At 57.0% G+C, this 24,398-nt stretch overlaps 2 protein-coding genes and 1 pseudogene across 5 annotated transcripts; 1 reads left to right on the top strand and 2 right to left on the bottom strand.

Annotated features, from left to right (window-relative positions):
• The first annotated feature begins 236 nt into the window (after window positions 1-236).
• Window positions 237-17,048, top strand: NECAB3 (N-terminal EF-hand calcium binding protein 3). 4 transcript variants are annotated; one of them, XM_059896512.1, is made up of 13 exons: window positions 237-388; window positions 2,415-2,439; window positions 4,007-4,115; window positions 5,094-5,119; window positions 5,316-5,413; window positions 13,418-13,587; window positions 14,149-14,267; window positions 14,390-14,469; window positions 14,574-14,627; window positions 15,159-15,271; window positions 15,384-15,517; window positions 16,034-16,125; window positions 16,223-17,048. In XM_059896512.1, exons 1-13 carry the CDS (start codon window positions 272-274, stop codon window positions 16,238-16,240), a joined length of 1,155 nt encoding a protein of 384 aa, XP_059752495.1. In that variant the 5' UTR covers window positions 237-271; the 3' UTR covers window positions 16,241-17,048. The 4 variants fall into 4 exon arrangements, with proteins under 4 accessions (XP_059752495.1, XP_059752496.1, XP_059752497.1 ...); XM_059896513.1 differs by having other exon boundaries at window positions 13,418-13,554; window positions 15,440-15,517; XM_059896514.1 differs by lacking the exon at window positions 15,384-15,517.
• Window positions 6,627-7,938, bottom strand: ACTL10 (actin like 10). The gene has a single exon (XM_059897732.1). The coding sequence runs from the start codon at window positions 7,936-7,938 to the stop codon at window positions 6,679-6,681; it is 1,260 nt and encodes a 419-aa protein (XP_059753715.1). The 3' UTR covers window positions 6,627-6,678.
• Window positions 17,049-22,007: 4,959 nt separating the features above from the next.
• LOC132349495 (ATP synthase subunit O, mitochondrial-like) lies at window positions 22,008-22,849 on the bottom strand (annotated as a pseudogene).
• Between the last annotated feature and the right edge of the window lie 1,549 nt (window positions 22,850-24,398).

Genomic DNA, 24,398 nt, shown 5'->3' on the forward strand with positions numbered 1-24,398 from the left:
GCTCCCCTTTTCCAGACGGGGACGCTGAGGGCCTGGAGAGGGGCTGGCGGAGTGCCGAGCTCTCGGACTGGCCAGCGCGCGGGCCGGGCTGGGAGGGGGCCTCGGCGGTCCTCCGGGCGGGGGCGGGGGCGGAGCCGCGGGGGGCGGGGCCCTCAGCCTCCGCGCCGGCGCCGATGGGCGGGCGCCCCACCTTCCTGTCCCCCGAAGTCCGCGGCGGTGGCGTCCAGAGCCCGCAGCCGCATAGAGCCGGAGCCGAACGGGTGGCGGCGCCATGGCGTGCGCGGGGCTGCTCACCGTGTGCCTGATCCGGCCGCCTGCGCCGGAGCCCCCGCGCCCCCCCGCGCCCGCGCCGGCCGCCGGGCCCGCAGGACACGCGCTCTTCCAAGACGTGAGTGGGGAGCGGGCCGGGGGCGCCGGCGCTGTGGCCCTGGGGGTGGTGTCTCTCGCGGTGTCTCTCCAGGTCTCTGTCGTATCTCTCCCTGTGTCTCCCTGCACTCTCTCACTCTCTGCCTGTCCCCGTCTCTGCGGCTCTCTCACTCTGCTTTTCCCTGTCTCTATGTCAGTCTCTCTTCCTCCAGGTCTGTTGGGGACCCTGCCTCTGCCTCTGGGTCTCTGCCTCTCTCACTATCTCTCTCTGACCCTGCTGTCTCTGTTTCCGTGTGTCTCCCTTATCTTTATCTCGCAGCCTTTGTGTCCCATTCTGTCTCTCATTCTTTCTCTCCTTATCTCTCCTTGTCTCTGGTTCAGTGTCACTGTCCCTCCTGCCCCCCAACCCAGAACCACCCCATGTATGTGTCTGGCCGGGGGCGGGGGGCGGGGGGCGGGCTGTCGACCCTTGATCACAGGAGCAGTCACGGTGCCCCGAGGCCGGGTTGACCCAGGCAGGGGGGCCTGGAAGAGGAAGCAGTACCCTGACTCCTGACCTGGTGCTGACCCCAGAGTCCCTTAGATCCAACCCAAGGACCCCACAGTTGGTCGGGGCTGCCCACAGTCATTCTCTGTGGTCTGTACACCCTCTCCTGACTGGCAGGTGGCCCTGCAGCCCCTATGGACACCAGCGTGGAGCAGCCTGGCCCGACCTCGGTCACTGCCCTGAGCCCCTTCCCCACCTTTCACCCCAGCCCTCAGCCCGTCCTGTGCCTCTCATTCCCCCACTCCCAGAGGTCCCTGCCAGTTTAAGGCTGTGCTCCTGCCCCCTCCCCACTGTCCCTAGTGACTCAGCACTTGGCCACAGTCCTCCCGGCTGGAAGGGACCTGACCCTCCCACTTCCCAGATGGAAAAACCAAGGCCTGGAGGGTTAGGGATATGTCTGAGATCACACATGGAGGCAGGGGCACACTAGGGTGTGGCCCTAGGTGTCCTCATTCTCAGCTTAGTACCCCTCCCCCACTCTCACCCCCATGTATCTCCAGGCTACTGGGCTGCTGTGTGGACCCCGAGCCAGTGGCAGACCTTCTCTGAGTCAGGCTTCTGGCTAGGGATTACATTCATCCCCGAGCCTCACTGACCCAAGAAAACAGCCAGAGGGAAGAGGTATTCAGGACCTGGAGCTGATAGGGGCTCTCTGTCCAGGCTTTGGCCTGCCCCTCCTTGCCAGGCCTGCTGGTCTCCTATTTGCTGGGCTGCTTTGGGTGACCTGGGAGTCTCTGGTCCCTAGGGGAGACAGGGACCAAGTCTTGACTCTGTTCCACTCTTGCTGCCTCTGTTGCCCTTCCTGTCTGCTTCTCCATGAATACAGTCTGTCCACCCTTGCACGTACACACACACACACACACACACACACACGCACACAGGCCTGCCCAAGACCCTCATACTGAGTCGGCCTCATAGGAAGCCCCAGCCCTGGAAGGGTTAACCCTGGGCTGCTCCCCTGTGTGCTAGTGGGAAAGTAGGCACCCACAAAGAAAGGACTAGCCACTGCCTGCATGTCAGGGTCTTCAACAAGCTCACAGAGACACAGCCCGGAGTGGGCAGAGTCTGTGACAGACCATAACCACACAGCAGAGTTGGGGATCAGGTCTGGGATGGGTGCCCAGGATACTCAGGCCGCATCTTGGCCCATCTCCCCACCTTCCTCAAGCTGGGACCGTTCGAGGGCTGATGCATCAGACAGAACTTGGGACTGACTCTGGGTGTGGGAGGTGAAGGTGCAGAGAGCTGGCTTGGAGCACCCCCCACAAGGCCAGGCCCCCAGGAGAAGTGAGCAAGCAGTGGGGCCCGCTGTGTGCTCTTCCTGTGCTCACCTTGCTGGAAAAGCTCCTGCAGGGCCGAGCTGGGCAGGGAGCTGGGACCATGCTGGGCAGGAGGAAGGGAGACGCAGGGGGCAGGCCAGCCATCTGGGGCTCTGTTGAGTTGGGTGGGGGCCTCTTGCCTCCCAGCTCCCAGCTCCCATCCATGCTCTTTTGTCCTTTAGGTTTTCCGCAGAGCAGACAAGAATGGTGAGTGTGGCTTCCCCTGGGTCCCACAGTGGGGGAACGGGTGACGGACATCGGGTAGGCTCAGGGGAGGGTTGGGGGTTTGGGGGCACAGTCTAGAATGGAGAAAAATCTTGAGAGGACCCAAATCAGGAGAATGAACCCAGGTGTCCTTCTCGGAGGAAGTGTTGTTTTGAATCAAGTTTGGCAGGATGGAGAGTGGAGGACATGTAACTTAGCCAGAGGCTGGAGGTGGGGGCTTATTTTCATGCAGTGCCCTGGCACACTGAGGGGTACTTCTCATATATGACCTTATGTTGTCCTCACAACGGCAAGCTAGTGAGAATTCTTCACCCCATTTCACAGACAAAGGAGCAGGGGCCCAGAGAGGTAAAGCAGGCTGCCTGAGGTGGTGGGCCTTGAACCCAGGTCTAACGTGATGCTTGGTCCCAGGCTCCCTGTGTGAGGGGCTTGGAAGGGTGCGGTCATGGAGATGAGGCCCTGTGGGGGATTTTATCTTAGATTTTTAGAGTGCTCAGTAACTTTCCACATTACCAACCATCTGGACACAGGGAGGGCTTGGGCAGGATAAAGCTAGGTCCAGGGAATCAGCTCCTCCTGCCCTGAGTCCTGGGCAGTCTCAGACTCTGGTCTGGCAAAACCTTGAAAGCTAAAGCAGGAGCCATTAGGGGACCCTGCAGGCAGGTTGCTGCGCATAGATGACTCAGAGCAGCCCACGGTGCCTTGATTGGCCAGTGGAGGGTCTGAGCTGAGACAGCCCGTCAGCCTTGACCTCACTTTCAGCTGGGGGCTTCAGACCTGTTTATGTTTCAGCCTCCTTGAGAGAGGATTGTGTCCCCACCCCTTGCCCCTTCTCCCTGGGTCTCTTCAAATTGGTAGAGACCATTTGTTCCAACCGGTTGATCAGGGCACATGGTCTCATTTGGATCACAGCATCTTGTCTGGGGAAGTTCAGACCCTCCCCCAGCTCCACTCTCCCCACCCCATCTACTTAGAGACCTCACAGGTAACGCTCTAGGCCTCTGCTACATGTCCCCTGTGTTGGGGAGGTCTTTCCCTCCTGAGCCAGCCTGCTGCTACTTACAGGGGCTCCACTCTTAGGAAAATCTTATCTGACTCCCTGTGGCTTCTCTGTGAAGGGCCTGGGTCCAGAGCACGGAGGTCCCCTCCACCCTGGAGCCACACTGGCCAGCATGTGGGGCAGAGACCCAGCCCCAAGTCCTCCAAGTGACATCTGGCCCTGCCATGATCTGACTGTGACCCAGGCTGTTGTTCATTTGTTTCTTCATTTGGCAAACATTGAGTCCGTACCCAGTGCCACATGTGTACTGCCCTGTCCCTTGGGTGCCTGCAAAGTGGGCCCTCTTGCCTTAAGTGGGCACCTCTGGGGACCCCAGCCCTTTTGTCCCCAGTGGCTAGGCCTCCCATCAAGCTCAGAATCCCATTCCACTTGGCTGGGTGGTTGTGAGATGCTGCAAAGCCTTCAGTGGGCCTGGATCTTGTGGCAGGGGTACAGCCAGGGTCAGGGATACTGACTCTGCTCTTTGTCCCCCCACCTCCCCCCTCCCAGATGATGGTAAGCTCTCATTTGAAGAATTCCAGAATTACTTTGCCGATGGGGTTCTCAGCCCCGGGGAGCTGCGAGAGCTGTTCAGCAGTATTGATGGGCATCCCGCTGAGTGAGTACTCGAGGGGGATGTGTGCACCGCGTGTAGAGGTGAGGCCAGGCTGTCCCAACCCCACTGTGTCCCCTGCTGCTTTGGTTCCTTATGGAGGATGAGGGGGGCAGAGGGAGAGGGGTGCCAGGGCTCGGTGCCAACTTTACCCACCCACCTACCCCCTCCCTGGCTCCAGCCTTGCTCATCACACTGCTTCCAGCTGGGACCCCAAAATAGCCAGGCCTGAGTCACCACCTATGGTTCAGCCCACAGGTGCCCCCTCTTCCAACTCTCGCTTCCTGCAGGGACCACAGGATGCCTGGGGACAGCTGGGCCCCGCCTGCTTCCACCCATGGATGCAGGTGCTTCCGTATCTACAGGCCTTAGTGCGAGTTTGCTTGCCTTCTCTCCTGCTTCCTCACGTGGGTGCACACACATGCACAGCTATCCCTCCCTCTCACTTCCCTTCCCCCCATCTCCTTAGAATAAATCCTAGGCTCCCATGCCCTCCCATGTTCTCAGGCTTGGGCTGGACCCTTTGTCTGCAGGGCTACCACCTCACCACCACCAGATACTCCAGTCAGATTTCTTCTCCTTCAAGGCCTAACTTAGGCAGCCCCGCCTCCAGGAAGCCCTCCCTGACCTACCAAGTAATACTCCATGCCTTCTCTGCATTTCCGCAGACCTGGGACCTGGCTCCCCCTTCCCAGCTCTAACCACTCCTCTCTGGCCTGTGTTCATATCTGCCTCCCCGGCCTGAAACCCCCTTGGAGGCAGACAGTGGGACTGAAATTTTGCCCTCAGAGAGTGTTTGGCGGGCTGATAGTACCCGTGCTCCCCCTCTCTGTCCACTGAGCAACTTAACCTGGGGTGGAGTCACAAGTTGCCTCCTTGTCAGCCTGAGCTGGGCAGGAAGAGGAGAGGAACACTGGCTTCAAAGTCCCAGTTTACCAGGCCCACGTCAGCGGGTCTGAAGGGTGCCTTCTCTTTTCCCTGTAGCAATTTGGAAACGGAGAAGCTGTGTGGTGAGTAGGCCCATGGGAGCTCTTGTCTCCCAGGTCCCCTGGGCAGGTGGGTGTGAATGAGAGGCTGTTGCTGGTGTCCCATGGAACAGGATCGGCTGGGCTCAGGGTATGAGGCCTGGTTGGCTGCTGGGGAATTCCAGCTTGTAAATGGGGGGGTGGGGGTCTGGGAACCTTTGAGCACCTCCTCTGCCCTCAGACTACTTCTCTGAACACCTGGGCGTCTATCGGCCTGTGCTGGCTGCACTGGAGTCGCTGAACTGTGCAGTGCTCACTGCCATGGACACCACCAAGCTGGTGAGTGGAGGGGCTGATGATGGGGGGCCCAAAATGAGGGCAGGGGGTGTCTGCTGTGCTGTGGCAGCCTCCACCACTGGGCTCAGGGCTGTGGAGCTAGAGGCCTGGGTTCTAATCCTGGCTCCCACTTTCTGGCTGTGCATCTTTACCTCTCTGGGCCTCAGTTTCCTCATCTGTAAACTGGGCATTATAATAGAACCTACCTCCAGACATTTGTTGTGACAATTAAACGAGAATGAAGGCAGGGGTTTTTGTCTGTCTTGTTCTCTACTCCATTCCCAGCACCGAGACCTCTGCCTGGCACGCAGTAGCCACGTCACACCTGGAGCTGCTGCTGCTGCTGTTTTTATTATTGACCAGACCTAACTGTTGTGGGGTATGAAGGCCAGCTCCCAGCAGGGATGGGCTGTGGGGGAGGGCACGCTCACACACATGCAGAGGCTCGTGCTGGTGTGTGGAGCTTGGTTGGGGCGGCAGCCTAAGGACAGGCGTGAGTAGGCAGGCATGTGTGCCCCCATGTGTTTGTGTCTGTGTATGGACACGTGTGCACAAGCATAAACAGTGCTCACGGCCCGGGCTCCAGGCCCTTGGATGGTATTTTAAAAACATCGAAAGGCACCCCTCCCTTTGTGTTCTTTTTAAGAAATGTCTCCACCTAAGCGGGTGAGGAGGGAACAGTGAGCAGGCCTGGGATTGTGCCTGACCTCACTTTGAGGCTCTCAGCAAGTTGATGATCAGCTGAGGACAGGGCTTCCCCTTCTGGTTGCTTTCACATGGGATTTAGTAGTTTTTCAAAGGGTCACCCCTTGGGGCCTGGCATGGGATGGGAATCCAAATGGTATATGATGAGGGGTTGGTATGTTATGGTGACTTCCATATCTGTGGCCTGGACACAAGTGGGGGCATCGCCTTCCTTGTTGCCATGGAAACGGCCCTGGGGGTGGGCCCCTAGACTGGCATTCTCTGAACTGGCACTGGTTAGTGGGGATTCAAACTGCAGGTCAAAGTAAGGGCCCCCAGGGGTCCTGACCACCTCCTCCTGGCCCAGAAAGGGGTAGAGAGTGACCCTCTTGGGGAATTCCAGCTTGTAAGTGGGGGGTGGGGGTCTGGGACACGACTCTGCCACACCACACGACTCTGCCAGCTCCAATCACTGAGCCTTTTATCTGGCACTCAATGCCTCTGATAGAGCTGCAGCTCAGCCTGCCAGGTGTCTGCCTCTGCACACCCCCATCGTGGCGCCACCCCCTCCAGTCCAACATGAGTCAGTTGAACACTTCGTGCACCAGCCTGGAGCCACATTCCTGGTACATGGCCCGGGTCATCCAGTGGCATTGGAAGGAACGCAGTGAGGCCACCATGGAGCCGCCTGTCCACACTGCTGTGCCACGCCCGGGCTTGGCCACCAGGCGAGGCTGCAGTGCCCCATAACCATGCCGCCGGCACTGGGCTTCCAGCTCCATCTCCAGGCGCCCAGTGAAGCCAGGGAAAAGCGTGGAGCCACCGGCCACCACCACGGTGTTGGCCAGCCGTGTCCGTAGTGTTGCCGGCATCCTCTGCAGTGCCCGGAAAGCCAGGGTGGGCAGTCCTGGCTCAGCCTGGCCTAGCAGACCCGGCTGGACGATGGGTTCCGGGCAGCGGAAGCGCTCGCTGCTGAGGCAGACAGAGCACCCATTGCCTAAGTAGAAACTGGCAGGATGGTGGCGGGCAGGGTTACGGAGGTCACCCTCGAAGTCCAGTGACACACAGCAGCAGTGCTTCTTGAGCTGTGTGATGACCTTGCGGGGCAGGGCATGCAGTCGTTGGTCGGGGCAGGCTGCCACCAGCAGGTCCCGCAGGTAGCGCGACAGTGTACTGCCTGCCACGTCCAGCCGGAAGGTGGCCTCGTGCCACGAGTGGCCCGCATAGATGGGTGTGGCGTGGCACACGCCCGCGCCCGCCTCCAAGGCCAGCCCGCTGAACGCGCCGACAGAGCAGAGCGCCAGCAACGCGCTGCTGGCCATGTGGCACGCGGGCACCGCCAGGGCCTCGAACAGCAGCTCGGCCACCCTCTCGCGGCCCGCGGGCGGAGCCGACGGCGAGTCGCTCACCAGCACCGGCCACTGCTCTGGGCACACCCGCAGGCCGCCCACCAGCAGGCGTTCCCACAGCCCCTCCAGCGCCTCCCAGTCCACCACCACGCCGTGCTTGATGGGGTGCGCCCGCGCCACGCCGCCCGCCAGCTCGCAGCCGGGCGCCCCGGGCAGCACGGGCCGGTCCCAGCTGGGTACCAGGCTGGAGCTCTTCAGTACCAGGCGCGGCTGCTCCTCGCCCGCGAAGCCCGCCTTGGTGAAGCCCGAGCCCTGGTCCACCACCACCGCGACGCGGCCCAGCGAGGACAGCCGGCGGACCCGGTGGCTCCCGGACAGCGACGCCACCTTCGGGCCGGCCACGCTCTTCAGCCCAAAGCTCCGCCCCCGGCGTGAGAACCCCGCCTCAGCTGGACTTGATGGAGGCCCGCCTTTCAGCTCTTGGCTCTGCCTCATGGGCCTTCGTCCCCGCCTTCTGGTCCTGAAGTCCCACTCTTCTGGCCGGAGTGGAGGTCTCTTTTCAGCTCTTGGCTCCGACCCTGGGCCTGAGGCCCGACCTTTGGTTCGTCAGTCTCCGCCCTAACTGGGCTCTGGCTCAGTCCCTCTTGGTCCTCCTCGGGCTCAAGGCCCCACCCCCTCTCCGAGGACTCGCCTGGGCGGTGCGGCTCCGCCCCCTAATCCCTTGCTGAGGTGGATGATGAGAGGGCCGCTTTAAGAGATTGAGAAGCCTCCAGGAGCAGCTCTGAGAATGAAGGGGCCTTGTGGCAATGTTTTCCGGACATATATCCTCCTTGGGGACCCAGGAGTCCAGCCCAGCCCTTGAGACCCTGACGGTCTCCTGGCACTTCTCAACTGAGCTTGACAGAAGTATTGTAGCTCCTGGTCGTGGAGTTGGGAGGGGGTGGTCAGAGAAGGAAGGAAAAGAACTTGGACTCATTGTGACCTCAGTTCTCAGCACCTGCTGTGCTTTCGCAGCCTCTACCCTGATGAAAACGCCCCAGACCCATCCTCTCTCCTGGGACAGGGTCAAGGGCAGTGATTTTGACATCCAGGGGTCTGGCCTCAGCCGCTCAGTCCAACCAATTTGATTCCTTCCCCAAACCACTTCGGATTATCTGATGTGCGCTGGCCAAATGTGCGGCCCCTTCCCTCTCAACGCTGAAGAGAAAGCTCTTAATCATGGATCTCCAGCCCCCCTGAAGATCTCTGTGTGCTTAGCCTTCAAGGGCCCAGGTAGCCCACAAAGGGATCCTACCTTCAGGGGCTTACAAACGTGGACCTGAGTTTGTGACTCAGTTCTGAGGCTGACTCGCTGTGCACTGAGCAAGTCCTAATCTCTCTCTGGGCTCAGTTACTTCCTCCGAAAGGCGGTCGTCCTCACACACAGGAAATAGTCCACGTCTTGTCTCTGCAGAGTCTCTTTATTCTCTTTAGGATCATTCTGGTTGCAAGTTGAAGACCCATTCCGGTGAGCTTAAGCTAAAATACGGACTCTTATCACAAGGATCTTGTATGTCTTACTGGATATCAAGGCAAGGGTGAAATCAGGTTTTAGGAAAAGACTGGAATCAGGGCCTGACTGCCGGCCTGTGGGGGACCCAAGATGTGCACTGGCTCTGCGTTCTGTTTACATTCTTCTCAAGACTGGATTCAGCCTGTGCACGTTCCTGTAGAAAACATAGTCTACAGCTCCTAAATTACAGACCCAGGAAAGGGGCTGATAGGACCAGCTTGGGCCAATTGCTTATGCCAGGAGGTGTGGCCACATTGAGGAACGTGGTTGCCCTGATTGTAACCATGTGGATGGTAGGAAAGGGTCAGTTCTCACAAAGCAGCAGGGGAGATGCTATGGGTAGTACAGCCTCCAGCCTGATGCAGGTGATGTCGTGTTGACACTGACAAAAGTGTATCTTCAGCAGAAGCTGTGCCTGTGGTTTTAGTGAACTGGGACCTTCACTCCTGCTGCATCTGCCCCCAAAGGGGGCATTCTGATGTTGGTCTCCAGTGGAATGCAGGCTGCAGGTTTGGCAGGGCTGGAGGGAGTAGGGTCTGGAGCTGGGTTTGGGACCCAGGAGAGAGAGAAGCAGCTGGGTTCCGCCCACAGAAAGTGTGCAGGGCCTCTTGTGGGTGAATTAGGGAGGTGAACCTCAAATTGAAGACCACAAGTGGCAATATGGCCAGAGCAGGGGTGAGGGTGGAAGTCACTAAGAAGCCCTAGAGGCGAAGACCGAGGCTGGGGGTCTGGACCTGTACATCCCAGTAATAAGTTTGGGTGTTTCCCTGTGGGCAGCGGAGAACCAGTGTAAGCTTATGAGCGGGAGCGTGAACTGCCCTACAGATCAGTGGTTTGGAAGAAGCCTTTGGTTGCAATGTGGGGAAGAGGATGGGACAGGGTGATTTGGGAGACAAGTGACTGAGGTGCCTTGGGGGTTACCAAGCAGAGTGGGTTAGGAGGGAGGGGTCAGAGGACCAGGGACCCCAGCCTCTCCTCCTGGGTGCTCTCACAGGCAGAACGTGAGTCTAAGGCTCAAACTATGCTGACCATGAGACCTTCACAGTTCTTTCCCCAAGGTGGTGGCTTTTTGCCTGGGACCTTCCCTCAGCTTAAGAAGGACCTGTGAGTGCTGGAGACTCTTGGAGCTGCCTGGCCTCTGCTGGAAGCAGGCCCCTCCTCCTAGCGTGGCCAAGCCTGGGTTTGCCCAAGCTCTCTTCCACTGGGCCTGCAGAGCCGTCAGGATCTGACCCGGGCCTGGAGCTGGAGGGGAGAGGAGCAGCCTCCCTCCACTGTGGCAGGGTGCCCCCGCCCCCACCACCGCCAGCCCGGAATAGGGGTTCTGACTCTTGGGTCACAAGAAGGGAGGAGGCAAAAACAGCCTTGTCTCCAGGCCATGGCTGTGGCTCTGCCTTCAATACGCCTGTTCTCCCCCGTCTCGCTCAGGCCCTGTTTCCCCCACCCCAGCTCTACGCCCCGATGCCTCATACAGGGCTACAGCGCCAGGGTTGCTATGCGCTCTTTATTGGTATGGATTGTGGTCCGGAGGTCCGGGCCAGGCACTCAGTGCCGCGGGCGAGGGCCGCGGCGCCGCTTGCTCGGCTGCTCCTAGGCAGGGTCGCGTAGCCGCCCGCCTTGCTCTCGGTCAGCAGACGGGCGTTGAGCCACTGCCAGCCATGCGCGGCCTTGGCCCCGCCCCCCTGCGCCGGGCCCGCCCCCGGGCCCACCCGCCACGCGGCGCCCCTCCTCCTGCAGCCGCGCGTCCAGCAGCAGCAGCTTGACTAGGATCATCTTCGTTGCGCGCCGTCCCGCCGCTCAGCGCCGTCGCCTGCACCTTGCAACGTGGGCGCCGCCGCGTCCTTACCCGGCCGCCTGGGCCGCGCGCCGGGGCCTGCCGTCGCCTCGGCTAGCTGCTGCCGCTTGTCCAGGGGGAAAAGCAGCAAGATCTTGGTCTGGGGGTGGGGCAGGGGCGTTAGGGGAAAGAGCGCGCCCCACCTTCCTATTGGGGACCCTCACCCACCCGGGTTCTGTCTCCCAGGACCCTGCCCCCTCTACGTTTCCGGGACTCCTGCCATCCTCCCAGCCCTGGCAGGGGGAAGTGGGGGAGGCAGGCACCCTGCCCCCCTCGCCCGGAACCCTGCCTCCCCTCTGGAAACCCTCACCCCCGCCCCCGCCAGGCTGACCTCCTGAGACCTCACTCCGGTCACGTTTATGAAATCCGCTGCCTGCCCTCCCAGCCTCGATGCTGAGACCCTCACCCACCCCGGCCCCGGTCCAGGGCCTCTGTCCACTTGAGGAGGGGCAATGGAAAGGGGGCATAAGGGAACTCCTTGTGCCCATAGCCCCAGTGGCACCAGCTAGGGCTGATTCGCCATGCCAGGACCTCCACCCATCTGTCCAGGGTTGGGAGAATCCCCTCCTGCTCCCCCTCCTAGGCTCCCAAGTCTCATCCACCTCCTGGTTTCTGGAATACCTGCTCTCCCTTCTGGGTTATTAGGACCCCATCCACACCCACGTGGGTTCCTGGGATCCTCATCCTCAGAAGGGGTTCTCTAACCCCATCCATGCCCCACGAGGCCTAGAGTCCCAGCATCCCCTCCTGTCCACCTGTCCAGGTCCCCTGAACTCCATCTGCCCCTTGCCCCCTGGGACTCACACTCGCCTTCTTCCACTTGAGGTGGTTGAAGAACTGCTGTTTCCGCCAGGCCTTGTCCATGTCAGGTGGCCTCTCCTTGCGGACCTGCTTGGGCACTTTGGTCCTCTTGTGGGAACTGTTGTTTCCTATGGCAGGGCTGGTCACCACTGGGGGGCCCGGCCCATGCTGCCTCTGCCCTGCCCTCTGGCTGGGGGTCCCCTGCCCCGGCTCTGTCCCAGGGAGACCACATTGTGACCTCATGGGTCGACCTAACAAGCTCCAGGCTCCGAGCTGCTCCTCCCAGAACACACGGGCCAATCTCGGCTCCATTTACTCTGTCTGTGACTTCTGGCCTTGGTTTCTCAGCTGTAAAACTGGGCTAATGACATAAGTGAGGCGATGCTTGTAAGGTGCTTAGTGGTGAGGAGAGGAATTTCTGTGACCTGGGTTTGAATTCTGACTCTGCCGCTAACTAGTTGCGTGACCTTGGCCAAGGTAATCAACTTCTGTAGGCCTCAGTCTTTTCATATGCAAAACGGGGTCAATTATGTTTCCTGTAAATTATTACGAGGATTAAATGTAACTCTGTTTAGAAACAGGGCCTGACGCAGAATGGGTGCTTGTGTCAGCCAGGTTCTTTGGTTGTAAACAACAGAAACTGATCAGTCATCTTAAGCACCAGCAAGGGAATTTATTGGAAGGATTTCAGGAAGCTCAAAGAACGGCCAGGAAGTCTAGAGATCAGGCTTGGAGAAACCACTGGCCTGTCTGAGAATGAGAGGTCCCAGCCCCCACTCTGTCCCTGCCTATCTGATGGCTGAATTGAGGCAGGTCATGGGCAGAAGACGAAGCCCTGATGTAGGGTGCCTCTGGAGCCCCTTGTGGAGGGGGACACCACAGCTCCCCAGGACTCCCACCCTGTACTGTGTGTGTAGGTGGAGTGGGCAGGTTCCTTGTTAGTATTATGTTTGACAATAAAAACAATGGCAGTTCTTTATTGAGAACTTATGTGCCAGGTACTAGGCTGAGCCCTATGTAGGAGATAACTCACTGGAGCCTCTCAACAGCTCAGTGAGATGGCTATTACCATCCCTGTTTTATAGGTGAGGAAACTGAGGCACAAGGAGATGAAGGTAGCTGGGGAGTCTCTGAGCATTCCAGGTGGGCAGCACAGGGCCTGGCACATGGTGGGCCTCCCTGTCTCTGCCTGCCTTGGCAAGGGCTGGGGGGAAATGGCAGTGTAGACGGGGATCAGTGCTGGGGTGTGTGTGTGAGGCCAGCGACCTGCCATCTTGTATCTGCAGCTCCTAGTAAGAGGTGCTCAGTAAATGTTTGTTGCATGGATGAGTGAATGAATGAATGGATGAATGAATGAATACTAAGACTGTGAGTCTGGGGCCAGCTGGTGAGTATGGCGCCATATCACACTGTCATTTTGCCTCATGTGTCAAAATTGCCCTGCCCCACCCCACCCAGCCCAGTCTAGCTGTGCCTGCGGCCTCACTGGCTGAAGGTGGGAGCCCCAACAGGGAAAGGGCCTTGAGGGCCAGAGAATGGCAGATGCTTCTCTGTGAGCTGGCCTCATACCTCCCAGTAAGAGAGGCCAGGCCCAGACAAGGAGGGGGTCCAGGGTCTGCTCCCCACTGAGTCCCAGCGCCTTTCTGCTTATGCCAGGTCTGCATGTCCTCTGCTCTTTAGGCTGCCACTGTTGCTCTGATGAGCAGCGGATGGGGTGCAGGGGGCAGCTCCCAATTCAGAAATACATGCTTGGAGCCAGGAGATGCTGACCATGCCCCCTCTGCCCCCAGGAGTATGAGCGGGCCTCCAAGGTGGACCAGTTTGTGACACGCTTCCTATTGCGGGAGACGGTGAGCCAGCTCCAAGCCCTGCAGAGCTCGCTGGAGGGGGCGTCAGATACCCTGGAGGCCCAGGCCCATGGCCCACGGTGTGTGAGGAGCTCTGCCCACCTGCGGGTCCGGTTCGTGAATGCCCCTTATCTCCATGTGTCAAGGCCCTCAGCTCTTATCATGTTCCATGTTCTAGCATCCTGGAGCCCAAATTCTTTTTTTTAATTCTTTTTTTTTTTTAATTTATTTATTTATGGCTGTGTTGGGTCTTCGTTTCTGTGCGAGGGCTTTCTCTAGTTGTGGCAAGCAGGGGCCACTCTTCATCGCGGTGCGTGGGCCTCTCACTATCGCGGCCTCTCTTGTTGCGGAGCACAGGCTCCAGACGCACAGGCTCAGTAATTGTGGCTCACGGGCTCAGTTGCCCCGCGGCATGTGGGATCTTCCCAGACCAGGGCTCGAACCCGTGTCCCCTGCATTGGCAGGCAGATTCTCAACCACTGCGCCACCAGGGAAGCCCCCAAATTCTTGTTCTTAGGCAGGGAGGCCAAGAGGGGGTGAGCAGGGGTGGCTGGCTTTGAGGCTGGGCCTCAGTGTCCCGGGAAGCCTGTCTTACCCACCCAGGCCCGTGCTGGGGCCCCAGTGCTTGGCCCCGTGAGTCTGGGAGCAGTGGGCTGACCCTCCACTCCCCTCAGGTCAGATGAAGAGAGGGTGGAGGTGCAGAGCAGGCCCCGTGGCAGCCGGCGGGCAGGGCGCAGGGCCCTGCGGAGTGTCAGTCGGTCACCCACCTGGTCTCCTGGCTCCTCTGACACAGGTGTGCCTGCGGTGGGATGGGAGGGCACGGCATCCCCCAGGGCCCCAGTGTTTGCTCCTCCACTTTCCCTCAATTCATCCCAAGAAGCCCCCAGCCTGAGAGGGCCCGTGCCTGACCCCCAGGGCAGAGCTCAGAGGCTGAGATGCACTGGCGGCTCCAGATCAACCGTCTCCAGGAGCTCATCGACCAGCTGGAGTGCAAGGTGAGTGGCCGTGTGGCCAGTGCGCTGTGCCTGTGGACCTTTTGGGAATCCACGCAAGCCAGGCACATGCCAGGGAACTGGCCCACGCTCTGCGTCCCTCACAGGCCCCCCGGCTGGAACCCCTGCACGAAGAGGAGTTTACCAAGGGGCCCAACTCGGTGAGTGTGTGAGAGGGGCAGGCAGCTGGGTGTGGGAGTCCGGGAGGAGATCATGAAGTGAGGAGGCTCACGGGGCCAGCTGCCCCCAGCCTCTGTCTTGTACATATGCCCCCTTCTCCAGGCTTGACCCAGCCCTTGTCCCCTGGGCCTGGCAGGCAGGTGCTGGGTTCTGGCCCTTGCTCTGTGACCCTGCAGAACTCTGTCCTTCCCTGGGCGTCAGTGTCCCTTGTCTACAGTTCTGAAAGCTGGGTCTGGAGCAGTGCGGACAGAGGCTAAAGGGGGCAGGAGGAAGGGGTGCCATACTGCAGGAGAGTGGGACAGTGGCTGGATCAAGGCAGCAACCCTGGCGATGGGAAGAGGAGGATGGAGTCAGGGAAGCTGGGGGCCAGGCTGGGGCAGGAGCCCGACCTCAGGGTTGGCTGGGTCTGGTGCAGGCCAAGAAGGGCGGGGTCGTCCTGGAGGCCACAGCAGTCCCTCACCCCATGCCCTGCCGTACCCCACCCCAGCTGACCAGGCTGCCTCTCTTGCCAGCACATCCTCGTGGCCCAAAGGCAGGTGCAGGTGGCAGAGGAAGGCCTGCAGGACTTCCACCGTGCCCTGTGCTGCTACGTGGACTTCACAGGGGCCCAGAGCCATTGCCTGCAGTGAGTCCTCAGCCGGGTGGTGGGCCGGCCAGGGTCGGGGTGGGGGGTGAGCACGAGGAATGCTGGGACTGAGCGTCCTGGGTCAGGGCTCTCGTTAGACACCCCTGGCTAGGTGGGCAGAGGTGGTGGCAGCCCAGGCCTGGCCTGGCCGTCTCTTTGGCCCTGCAGTGTGTCTGCCCAGAAGATGCTGGACAATGCCTCCTTCACCCTGTACGAGTTCTGGCAGGATGAGGCCTCCTGGAGAAGGTATGAGTAGTGGTCTAACAGCTAATGTTTATTGAGTATGTGCCCTGGAGTGAGTCAAGCCTGGGTTCAAATCATCCTCTCCTATTCACTGGCTGTGTGACCTCAGGAGAGTTACCCCTCTGAGCCCCAGTGGCCTCCTTTTCAAAATGGGAGTGATCATAGTTCCATCCTCTTATCACCTAAATGAGATGACATGTAAAGAACTGAACACAGTGCCAGGTACAAGGTAGGTGCTCAATGAATACACACCTTTACCACTGGGCCACACCCTATGGCATAGGGCCTATGCCACACGCCTTGTGTGTTATTTCATGTAATCCTCCCAATATCCCAGTGAAGTGGACACTATTGTCCCCATTTCACAGAGGAGAAAACTGAGGCTCAGAGCCACTATGAGGAAGGACTCAGATCTGAATCCAGGCAGCAGGACTGGGTGGGAGTGGGGAGCTTTTAACCATGTGGTCCTGATCCTTGGGGACCAGCTCCAGCCTTGGTCCACTCTGCGGCCCTCCCCAGGCACCAGCAGTCCGCCTGCAGTAAGGCCTTCCAGCGCATCCTCATTGACCACCTGCAGGCTCCAGACACCCTCACCACTGTGTTCTTCCCAGGTGGGCTTCAGCTCCCAACGCTCTCCACAGCCCTGGGAACTGGTGGGAAGGGCAGTGGGCACCTGATGGCCTCTGACTCCCCACCTCTGACCCTCAGCATCCTGGTGGATTATGAATAATAACTGAGCCTGACCTGCATAAGCCAAGGACCCTGGAGCCCTGCCTGTCTCCTTCTGGAGCTTCTGGACTGGTCAGCTCAGCTCAAGACCAAGAACGCTGCCACCTCCTATACCTGGGGCCTGGCTCTCAGAGGCTTCCCCTCCCAGAGCCAGCTGGCGGAGAATCTCTCAGCCCAGGGATCAGGGACTGGGCTGCTTGCTTTATATTTCTTTCTTTAACAGTGTATTTTATTGCTCATAGCTTTGGCCTCTGAGGCACTCTGGCATCTGTCTGGCTCAGGAGGCCTGGATTCTGGTCCCCTCTGCCCCTGCCTTGCTGTGTGACCCAGGGCAGGTCCCTTCCCTCTCTGAGTGGGCCTTGGGCTGTCTGGCTACCTAGTGGGTGCCTGCTTTCTGCTTGCTATCTTGGGGCCAGGCTTCTGCTCTTCCCCAACCAGCAGCAGAACCAGGGCTGATGCTCAGGGACTGTCCATACCCCCGAACCTCGACTCCCGAGGCTGGGCTGGATCAGTCTGCAGTCTGCAAGGACCTGGGTGTCCCCATCACCCTCCTGGGCTGGCAGGCTCCTGACTCTTTCAGCACCTGTGGCTGCACCAGAGCCCTCTGCAGGATCCTGGGTTGGTTTGCATGTCATTTGCGTATCATTTGCATGCTCATGCCCACCCATACTAAGGGCACTATGGGAAGCCCCAAGGTGACCTTGCTAAGTAGCAATAATTTGGCTCCAGAGTCACCTGCTGCCCCCAGATACCTCTGAACCCCAGCCCAGGACCCCAGCACAGAGGCAATAAAGGCAGTAGTCACCTCTGGCATCGTGTCCTCTCTCTCCCTTGGCAAGAAGGCCAGGCCCCCATTCCTGCTGATAGTGGGAACTTAATCACGGCCAATCCAGGTTTCCTCAATTCAGGTTCCTCTCACCCCACAAACCCTGGTTCTAGGGTCGTTCCTGGGAAAGGAGAATGGACATGGGCTCTGCCTTAATCCACCCCAGATCCTGGGGGTTCTAGCTTCACCCCCCCTTCCTTTGCCAACAGGGTGTGGTATGGAGCTGGGGACAGGCCACAGAGCCCTCTCAGGGTCCCAAATAGCATGGCCGATCCCTGTGAGAAGACCTGTCCCCAGACAGAACCTCCCCCGCCCTTCCAGGCTGGATTTGTCACCACCCCTACCACCTGACAGAGCCATAGGGCAGTTCCAGGAGAACAATGGCTGAGTTGGTCCTACCAGCTACTGGTGGACCCTCCTTTGAGCCATCCTGGGGGAAGGGACTTGGGGCGTGGAGGGAGGTGACCACCATGGAGGGAGGTGAGAGGTGGCTACATAGGGTGCGGGCTCTCAAGGGGAGGCACGTAGCACCACAGGGGCAGAGGCTGCCCTCTCACCTGGTCTGGAGGGTGTTGGGGTCAGGAGTTTTCAGGCAGAAGAAATGCACAGGTTCAGGTTCTGAGGGGGAGGAGAGCTTGCCTCGTAGAACTGAAGGAAGCCCAGAGGCGGGCTGAGGCCAAGGCGGGGAGGCAGCAGGGCCTCAAAGGCACTTCGTCTTGAGGAAGCTGTGGTAGGTTTTAAGGGGTGACTGGCCAGTGGGCTGAGTGACATTTCACCAATGTGCTTGACTGCCCTGGTGGTGCCAGGTCGTGGCTGGGCCCTGAGGCATGGCCAGGAAGGCAGCTCAGGGTAGATGTCCTAGTCTGGGAGGTTTCTCCCCAGTGACCCCTGTAGGAGTTCAGACTTGGCAGAGACAGACAGAGCTGCTCCCACTGGCCTAGCCACCCAGGCCAAAGAACCAGCACAGGGGTCCCTGGGGGCTCCTCGGCCAGCACTACACCAGGCTGCACCATGCCACCCCACTTCCTAGACTCTTGGCAGTTCCTAGAAAGTGCTGCCAGCACCTGACTCTCTCAGGTCTGGGTGGCTGGAGGAGGTGTCAGTATGTCTTTGCTAGAGAAGAAGGCCATCCAGGAGGAAATAATCCTGCTTTCTGTCCTGTGTTCTAATTCCTTCCGTCTGTTTCCTTTATGAAAACAGTACCAACAGCAAACCCTCAAAACTAAAATCTTCCCATTGCCTTCTTTGAACAAAGATGCTGAAATTCTTAAGCTCAAGCTGACACCTCTTAAATGGGTGCCACCCTTTGCCTGTCTCATCTCACCCTGCAATGGAGTTCTGAGAGTTAACACTTTTTTTAAAAGATGGGCTGCATCTTCCCTTCCTTGCTGAAGGCTTGGAGGTGCCAGGGAGGGTCCTGCAGGTGGAGGGGACAGTGTCAGTCCTACAGGGTTGGGGAAGGCCTCTTGGAGATGGTGATGTTGGGTTTGAGCTGTGAAAGAATAGTGTAGCAGTCTCCACACAGATGTGAGGGGCAGACAGGGAGGGAGAATGCTGCGGACAAAGGGAGCAGAAGGAGGAACTGCAGAGTGTAAGGGATTGGAGGTGAGCGGGGAGGCCAGGCCAGAGGGAGTTTGAATGATGTCTTGCAGGTAACGGGGAGGCGGGGGGTTGCCAGACAGGGGAGTGCTGTGGGCGGGTGTGGAGCTGGGCTGCAGACAGGAGCCTGGAGTTACAGCTACAGGGAGAAGAAAGATCTGAGCTGGGGCTACGGGGGTACTGAGGGCCCCAGGCCTTTAGGTGTGTCTACCTATCTCTCACAAGCCCACATTCATTTCCATGCTGCCATCCCCCAGGCCCCCAGGTCTTGGCCACCATCATCTCTGGCCTGAAAGACTATGGCAGCCTCTTCACTGGGCTTCCCTTCTGTACTCCATCCCGAAACAGTCCATTCCCCATAAAGGAACAGAAAGAAGGGGTTTTCAAAACATCACCGTGGTGACCATACTCCTCTGGCTAAGACCCTTCAATGGCACCCCCCTACCTTTAGCACCAAGATCAAGTTTGACTTCTTGACTTGGCATTCAAGGCCCTTAGCAATCAATACCCACTCGCATTATGTGCAGCCTCATCCCCCTAAAACACTCCAGCTGAGCTGGGCTATTCGCAACCTCAGTCCCTAGGTTTGCAACTCCCCTCTAGAACTTTGTTCCCTCGCATCCTCTACCCCATTCACTCTAGAATTGCCTCCTTAGGACTTCCCTGGTGGTGCAGTGGTTAAGAATCTGCCTGCCAATGCTGGGGACACAGGTTCGAGCCCTGGTCAGGGAAGATCCCACGTGCCGCAGGGCAACTAAGCCTGTGCGCCATAACTACTGAGCCTGCGCTCTAGAACTTGCGAGCCACAACTACTGACCATGTGCCTAGAGCCCATGCTCCGCAACAAGAGAAGCCACAGCAATGAGAAGGCCACGCACCACAACAAAGAGTAGCCCCCGCTCGCCACAACTAGAGAAAGCCCGTGTGCAGCAACAAAGACCCAATGCAGCTAGAAAACTTAATTAAAAAAAAAAAAAAAAGAAATGCCTCTTTAGCCTTTAAGTAGCAGGTCAAAGCCATCAGGTCTGAGTCACCTTTCCCAATTCTTGCCCTCGGTGCCCCGCTCTCATTGGCTCTTCAGCTCATTTCAACCACCACTGGGGGGGCTTCCCTGGTGGCGCAGTGGTTAAGAATCCGCCTGCCAATGCAGGGGACACGGATTCGAGCCCTGGTCCGGGAAGATCCCACATGCCGTGGAGCAACTAAGCCCGTATGCCACAAGTACTGAGCCTGCGCTCTAGAGCCTGCGAGCCACAACTACTGAGCCCGCACACCACAACTACTGAAGCCTGCGCGCCTAGGGCCCGTGCTCCGCAACAAGAGAAGCCACTGCAATGAGAAGCCTGTGCACTGCAACAAAGAGTAGCCCCCGCTCGCTGCAACTAGAGAAAGCCCGCATGCAGCAACGAAGATCCGACGCAGCCAAAAATAAATAAATCAAACAAACAAACAAACAAAAAAACAACCACTGGGCACCTGCTTTGTGGCAGGTGCCGGGGATGGCAAAATGTCCAGGGCTGGTGACAGCACCCAGGTCAAGGACAGGCAGAGTACTGAAGCTGGGAGATCCTGGCTCCTTCTGCCAGCTGCCACCTCTACCCCTTCACCCACTCCCTGCACCTGCCTCCTCACCTTCCTCCCACCTGTGCTGGTGACTCACCTGCATACATCAAAACCTGTCCTAGGGACTGGGTCAGTGCCAGGCCAGGTGCTGGAGAGACAGCAACAGTCTAGGTGGCTGCCACTGCCCTCCTGCTCTGAGAGAGAAATATGCACACCAAATCCCCTTAACACAGACCCTGATAGGTCGAAACAAAAGGCCTTCAAGAAGTTATTCTCAGGAATTCCCTAGTGGTCTGGTGGTTAGGACTCTGCGCTGCCACTGCAGGGGGCATGGGTTCGATCCCTGGTCGGGGAACTAAGATCCCTTATACCACGCGGTGCGGCAAAAAAAAAAAAAAAAGTTATTCTCAAAACAAATACTACTTGAGGAAGACATCAGGCTCCCAGCGGGATGCTGGGACAAAGGTGAATCCTCAAGGACATCACATATTGGCAGAGAGAAAGAAAAGCAGGTTGTGATGGCAGCCTCTGTTTACAGGGGCTTCCTGGGTGCTAAGCCCTATGCTAAGGGTGACTCCCATATGATCACATTTCACCTCAGAACAGCCCAGTGGTGTAGGCACCATTAGCATCCCCAATTTACACATGAAGAACCAGAAGCTCAGCAAGCAAGTGCTTGCTCTGAATCACACAACTGGATCTACTCTCTGGTACCAAGAGCTACTTGCCATCAAACGTGAACATCACTGAGCAAAATTTCAGGCATCCTCTGGTAATGGAAACGCTGGAGGACGGTGGCAGCTTTAACAAAGGAGGGAGTGAGGCCAAGCCCTGGGGCTGCAGGATGGCAGATGGGGCAGCAAGAAGAGCCATGGAAGCACAGCACGAGGTGGAGGGTGGATCTGATGTGGGCTTTTCAGAGCTCACCCCTTGGAAGGTAGGTGGTGCGGGTGCTGAGTACTCATCATTTCTGCAACTCCCTAGGAGGCACCCAGAGAAAGTCAGTTGAATTCATGGGGCAGATAGGCAGCCTCAGAAAAGGTTGGTGCAAGGGGAAGGCAAAAGGTGCTGGGGGTGTGCACTCTGGATGGGAATCTGGCTTGTGGATGGAGGCAGCAGAGGTAGCAGGTCTGATTCTTTCCACAAGAGGGCGCCCGGCACCAAGCAATGAAGCCGCCCTGGAGAACGGGGGGTGGTTTGTTGCTGGTTCCCCGATGGTCTTGGGAGAGAGGATGTGGAGGAGGGGATACATCCAACTCACTACCTTGAAATTCCAGCACCAGAAACAAGCACAGACGGGCAGGATGAGTTCAGATAGATGCATGTTGGCTCATTCTGAGATTGTATCATCTCAGGCCAATTATTTCCCTTTATACTGAGTCAGTAAGTTTCTTGACAGCCTCCTTGGTAAAATTTGAAAGGGCTCTTCCCTCGAAACCTGCCTTCCAAAAGGAACAACTCTTTCCTTTTTTTCCATCTCCTTCTCATACAGTAATGCTTCACTCATTTTAATTCATCTAATCTGCCATTCAATAGTGCACTATTTATTTCAATGATTGTGATTTCCAGAATTCTATCTGCAAATCTGCCTTAGTCTCTTACTTTTTGCTAATTTTTTTCAGCACTGTCTTTAGAGGTTTCATAGTTATTTTATATTCTGTATCTGATAATAACATTATTGAAGTCCCAGGGGTCTAAATCAATTTTTTTTTCCTGTTGGGAAGCATTTTATTGTTGCTCCAAGTTTAAGAATTTTCACTGACAGAAAATCAACACTTAGAAAATCTGCATTGCTTTGCTCAGCTTCTGAATCTTGGTTTTTGAAGACATATTTCTCTCCAGTACGGACAATCATTCCACCCATGATTGATGGCTCAATCTTAACTTCCAGTTTCAACACTTGGCCTTTACTTAGAAAGCTCTTCAGGACCGTTTTTAATTCAGCAAGAGTGGCTTCACCTAAAGGAGGTACAGTGGTAACTGCAAGGTACTTCTCCACTCTGGACACTCATCATAGTAGAAAAGTCAGAACTATGGCTCCAGGGGTATTGTTCAAGCGACCATTTTCAGCAAGCAAACTGATCCAACCGGATGTAAGGGGAGAAAACCTTTTTTTTTTTTGGGCTGTGCCGTGCACGGCTTGGGAGATCTTAGTTCCCCGACCAGGGATCGAACCCAGTCCCTTGGCAGTGAAAGCGTGGAGTTCTAACCACTGAACTGCCAGGGAAGTCCGGAGAAAACCTCTCTTTTGCTGTCATGTCATTTAGGCTTTTCACCTCAATGTAACACTTTACATAGGGATTCATAATAGAAGCAGCCATTTCAGGTTCCTTCAAGATTTGTCCTACTCTCAACGATTCTTTTGCTACTTGCTCCAGTTTATTCTGTTTAGATGCAGCAGAATAAAGAGCAGTGGCATAGCGACCTTTGATACCATATATCTGAACAGGTGGCCTCACAGGCTTGATGAACGGCCTGAGCACAGATGTGCTGAAGCATCGCACCTGCCGGGAGAGCCTGGGCACTGCTGGGGCAGCCTCTTCTCCTGGGTGGCTGTGGGTCAAACCTGAGTTGATGAGAGCTGAGTTAATTTTTTGTTCCTGCGGACTGTTGCTCATAGTGGCTCATTTGCTTGGACATGAACTTTAGTAACTATCTTGGACAATTTATACTTGGTTGATATGTAATAATATGATTATATTTTAATATTTTTCTCTGGAGGATTTGCATTTTTGCTTCTGCCAGATACCAGGAGATACAAGCCTGGAATCATCTTAATTTCTCAGTCCAGGGATTCTTTGACCTCTGGAGTAATGAGAATCTGAACCTCAGCTCCAGGAGAGAGCAGACATAAGAGCAGTCTCTGGTCAGTTTTTCTCTTTCTTCCAGCAGGGCCAGAGAGATGTTCTCTGCTCAGTTCCCTTTGCAGACAGGTCAATTTTCCCTGCTTGCCTTTTCACTGAGGCCAAAGCCAGTGCCCTGGCTTTATGGAGAGGTCCCCGTTTTGTTTCTCTATTTTGTACAGGCTCAAAGCTTAGTGCCACAGTCCCCCTAGAGGCAGTTAATCCCTCCAACTCTTGACTTCTTGGAATTTCTTTTGCCCCCAGGCAGTTTTCCTCTACTGTACCCAACTACCTTTGTGGTTTCAGCTTACTCTTTTTTTCTGTCCCTTGGGGATTTCCTAAACTTTCTCATCTGTGACCTCAGCAAAAAAAGTCAATTCATTAGAATTTATCTGGCATCCAGGTGTTTTATGATAATGGCAAAATTTCAGCCTATTTATATAGCAAATTTAACATGGTATTTTACTATATTATCCCAAGTCCCTGGGATCATTTTTCCAGGGCTAAGGCAGACTGTGGATTGTTGACTTGTCTACCAAATATGCTTTTGTGCTAGACTGACAGTCACGAGGTTTGAGATCCTGTAATTGCTGAATGGTGGACTGCAGCGCCGGGCAGCTGTTGAGAAAAACTGGCAGTTGGCACCATCTGCACGAAACAGCTAAACCCACACCTTGCCTTCTAGGGCCAAGGCCAAGGTCATCCTCCTCCCTACCCTGAGATCTAGTAACCAACCCTTCCCTTTGCATTTTGGGGGCCTGTGAAGCGGATGGTGCCAACAAGCCTCTTGCGCAAGGCTGCTCAGAAGTAGTTCTAGGGCTGAGGCCAGAGATGGGTATTCGGGTGACAGGAGTGAGGCTGGGGCCAGGTCCTTGGGAAGTGAGGCCTCAGGTCACTGGTTAGGAAACTGGACTGACAGCCCAAGACTTCATACGTACAGGTACACACAGGAGTGCCTGCAGCAACCTGTGTCATGTCACAGCTGGTCAGACCACCTCAGAGCCATGCAAGTACTACTTGGGTCCTGTCGGAGGAACAGCAAGCTGGTGGGCTTTCAGGGAAAGCAATTTGAACACAGGCTTCAAGGACCCAAGAAATGTTCAGTTCTAGAAATCCCACTTTGCAAAATTATCCCAAAGAAATAAATCATGCTAAGGAAGATGTTCACTTCAGTATGTTAGGGAAAATATGAAAGCAATCCAACTGCCCAACAGGAGGTGAAGAGTTAAATTATGGCCTTGAGGGAATTCCCTGGCCCTCCAGTGGTTAGGACTCCGGGCTTTCACTGCCGAGGGCCCAGGTTCAATCTCTGGTTGGGGAACTA

This window comes from Balaenoptera ricei, chromosome 15, assembly GCF_028023285.1.
Source record: "Balaenoptera ricei isolate mBalRic1 chromosome 15, mBalRic1.hap2, whole genome shotgun sequence".
Classification (NCBI taxonomy): domain Eukaryota; kingdom Metazoa; phylum Chordata; class Mammalia; order Artiodactyla; family Balaenopteridae; genus Balaenoptera; species Balaenoptera ricei.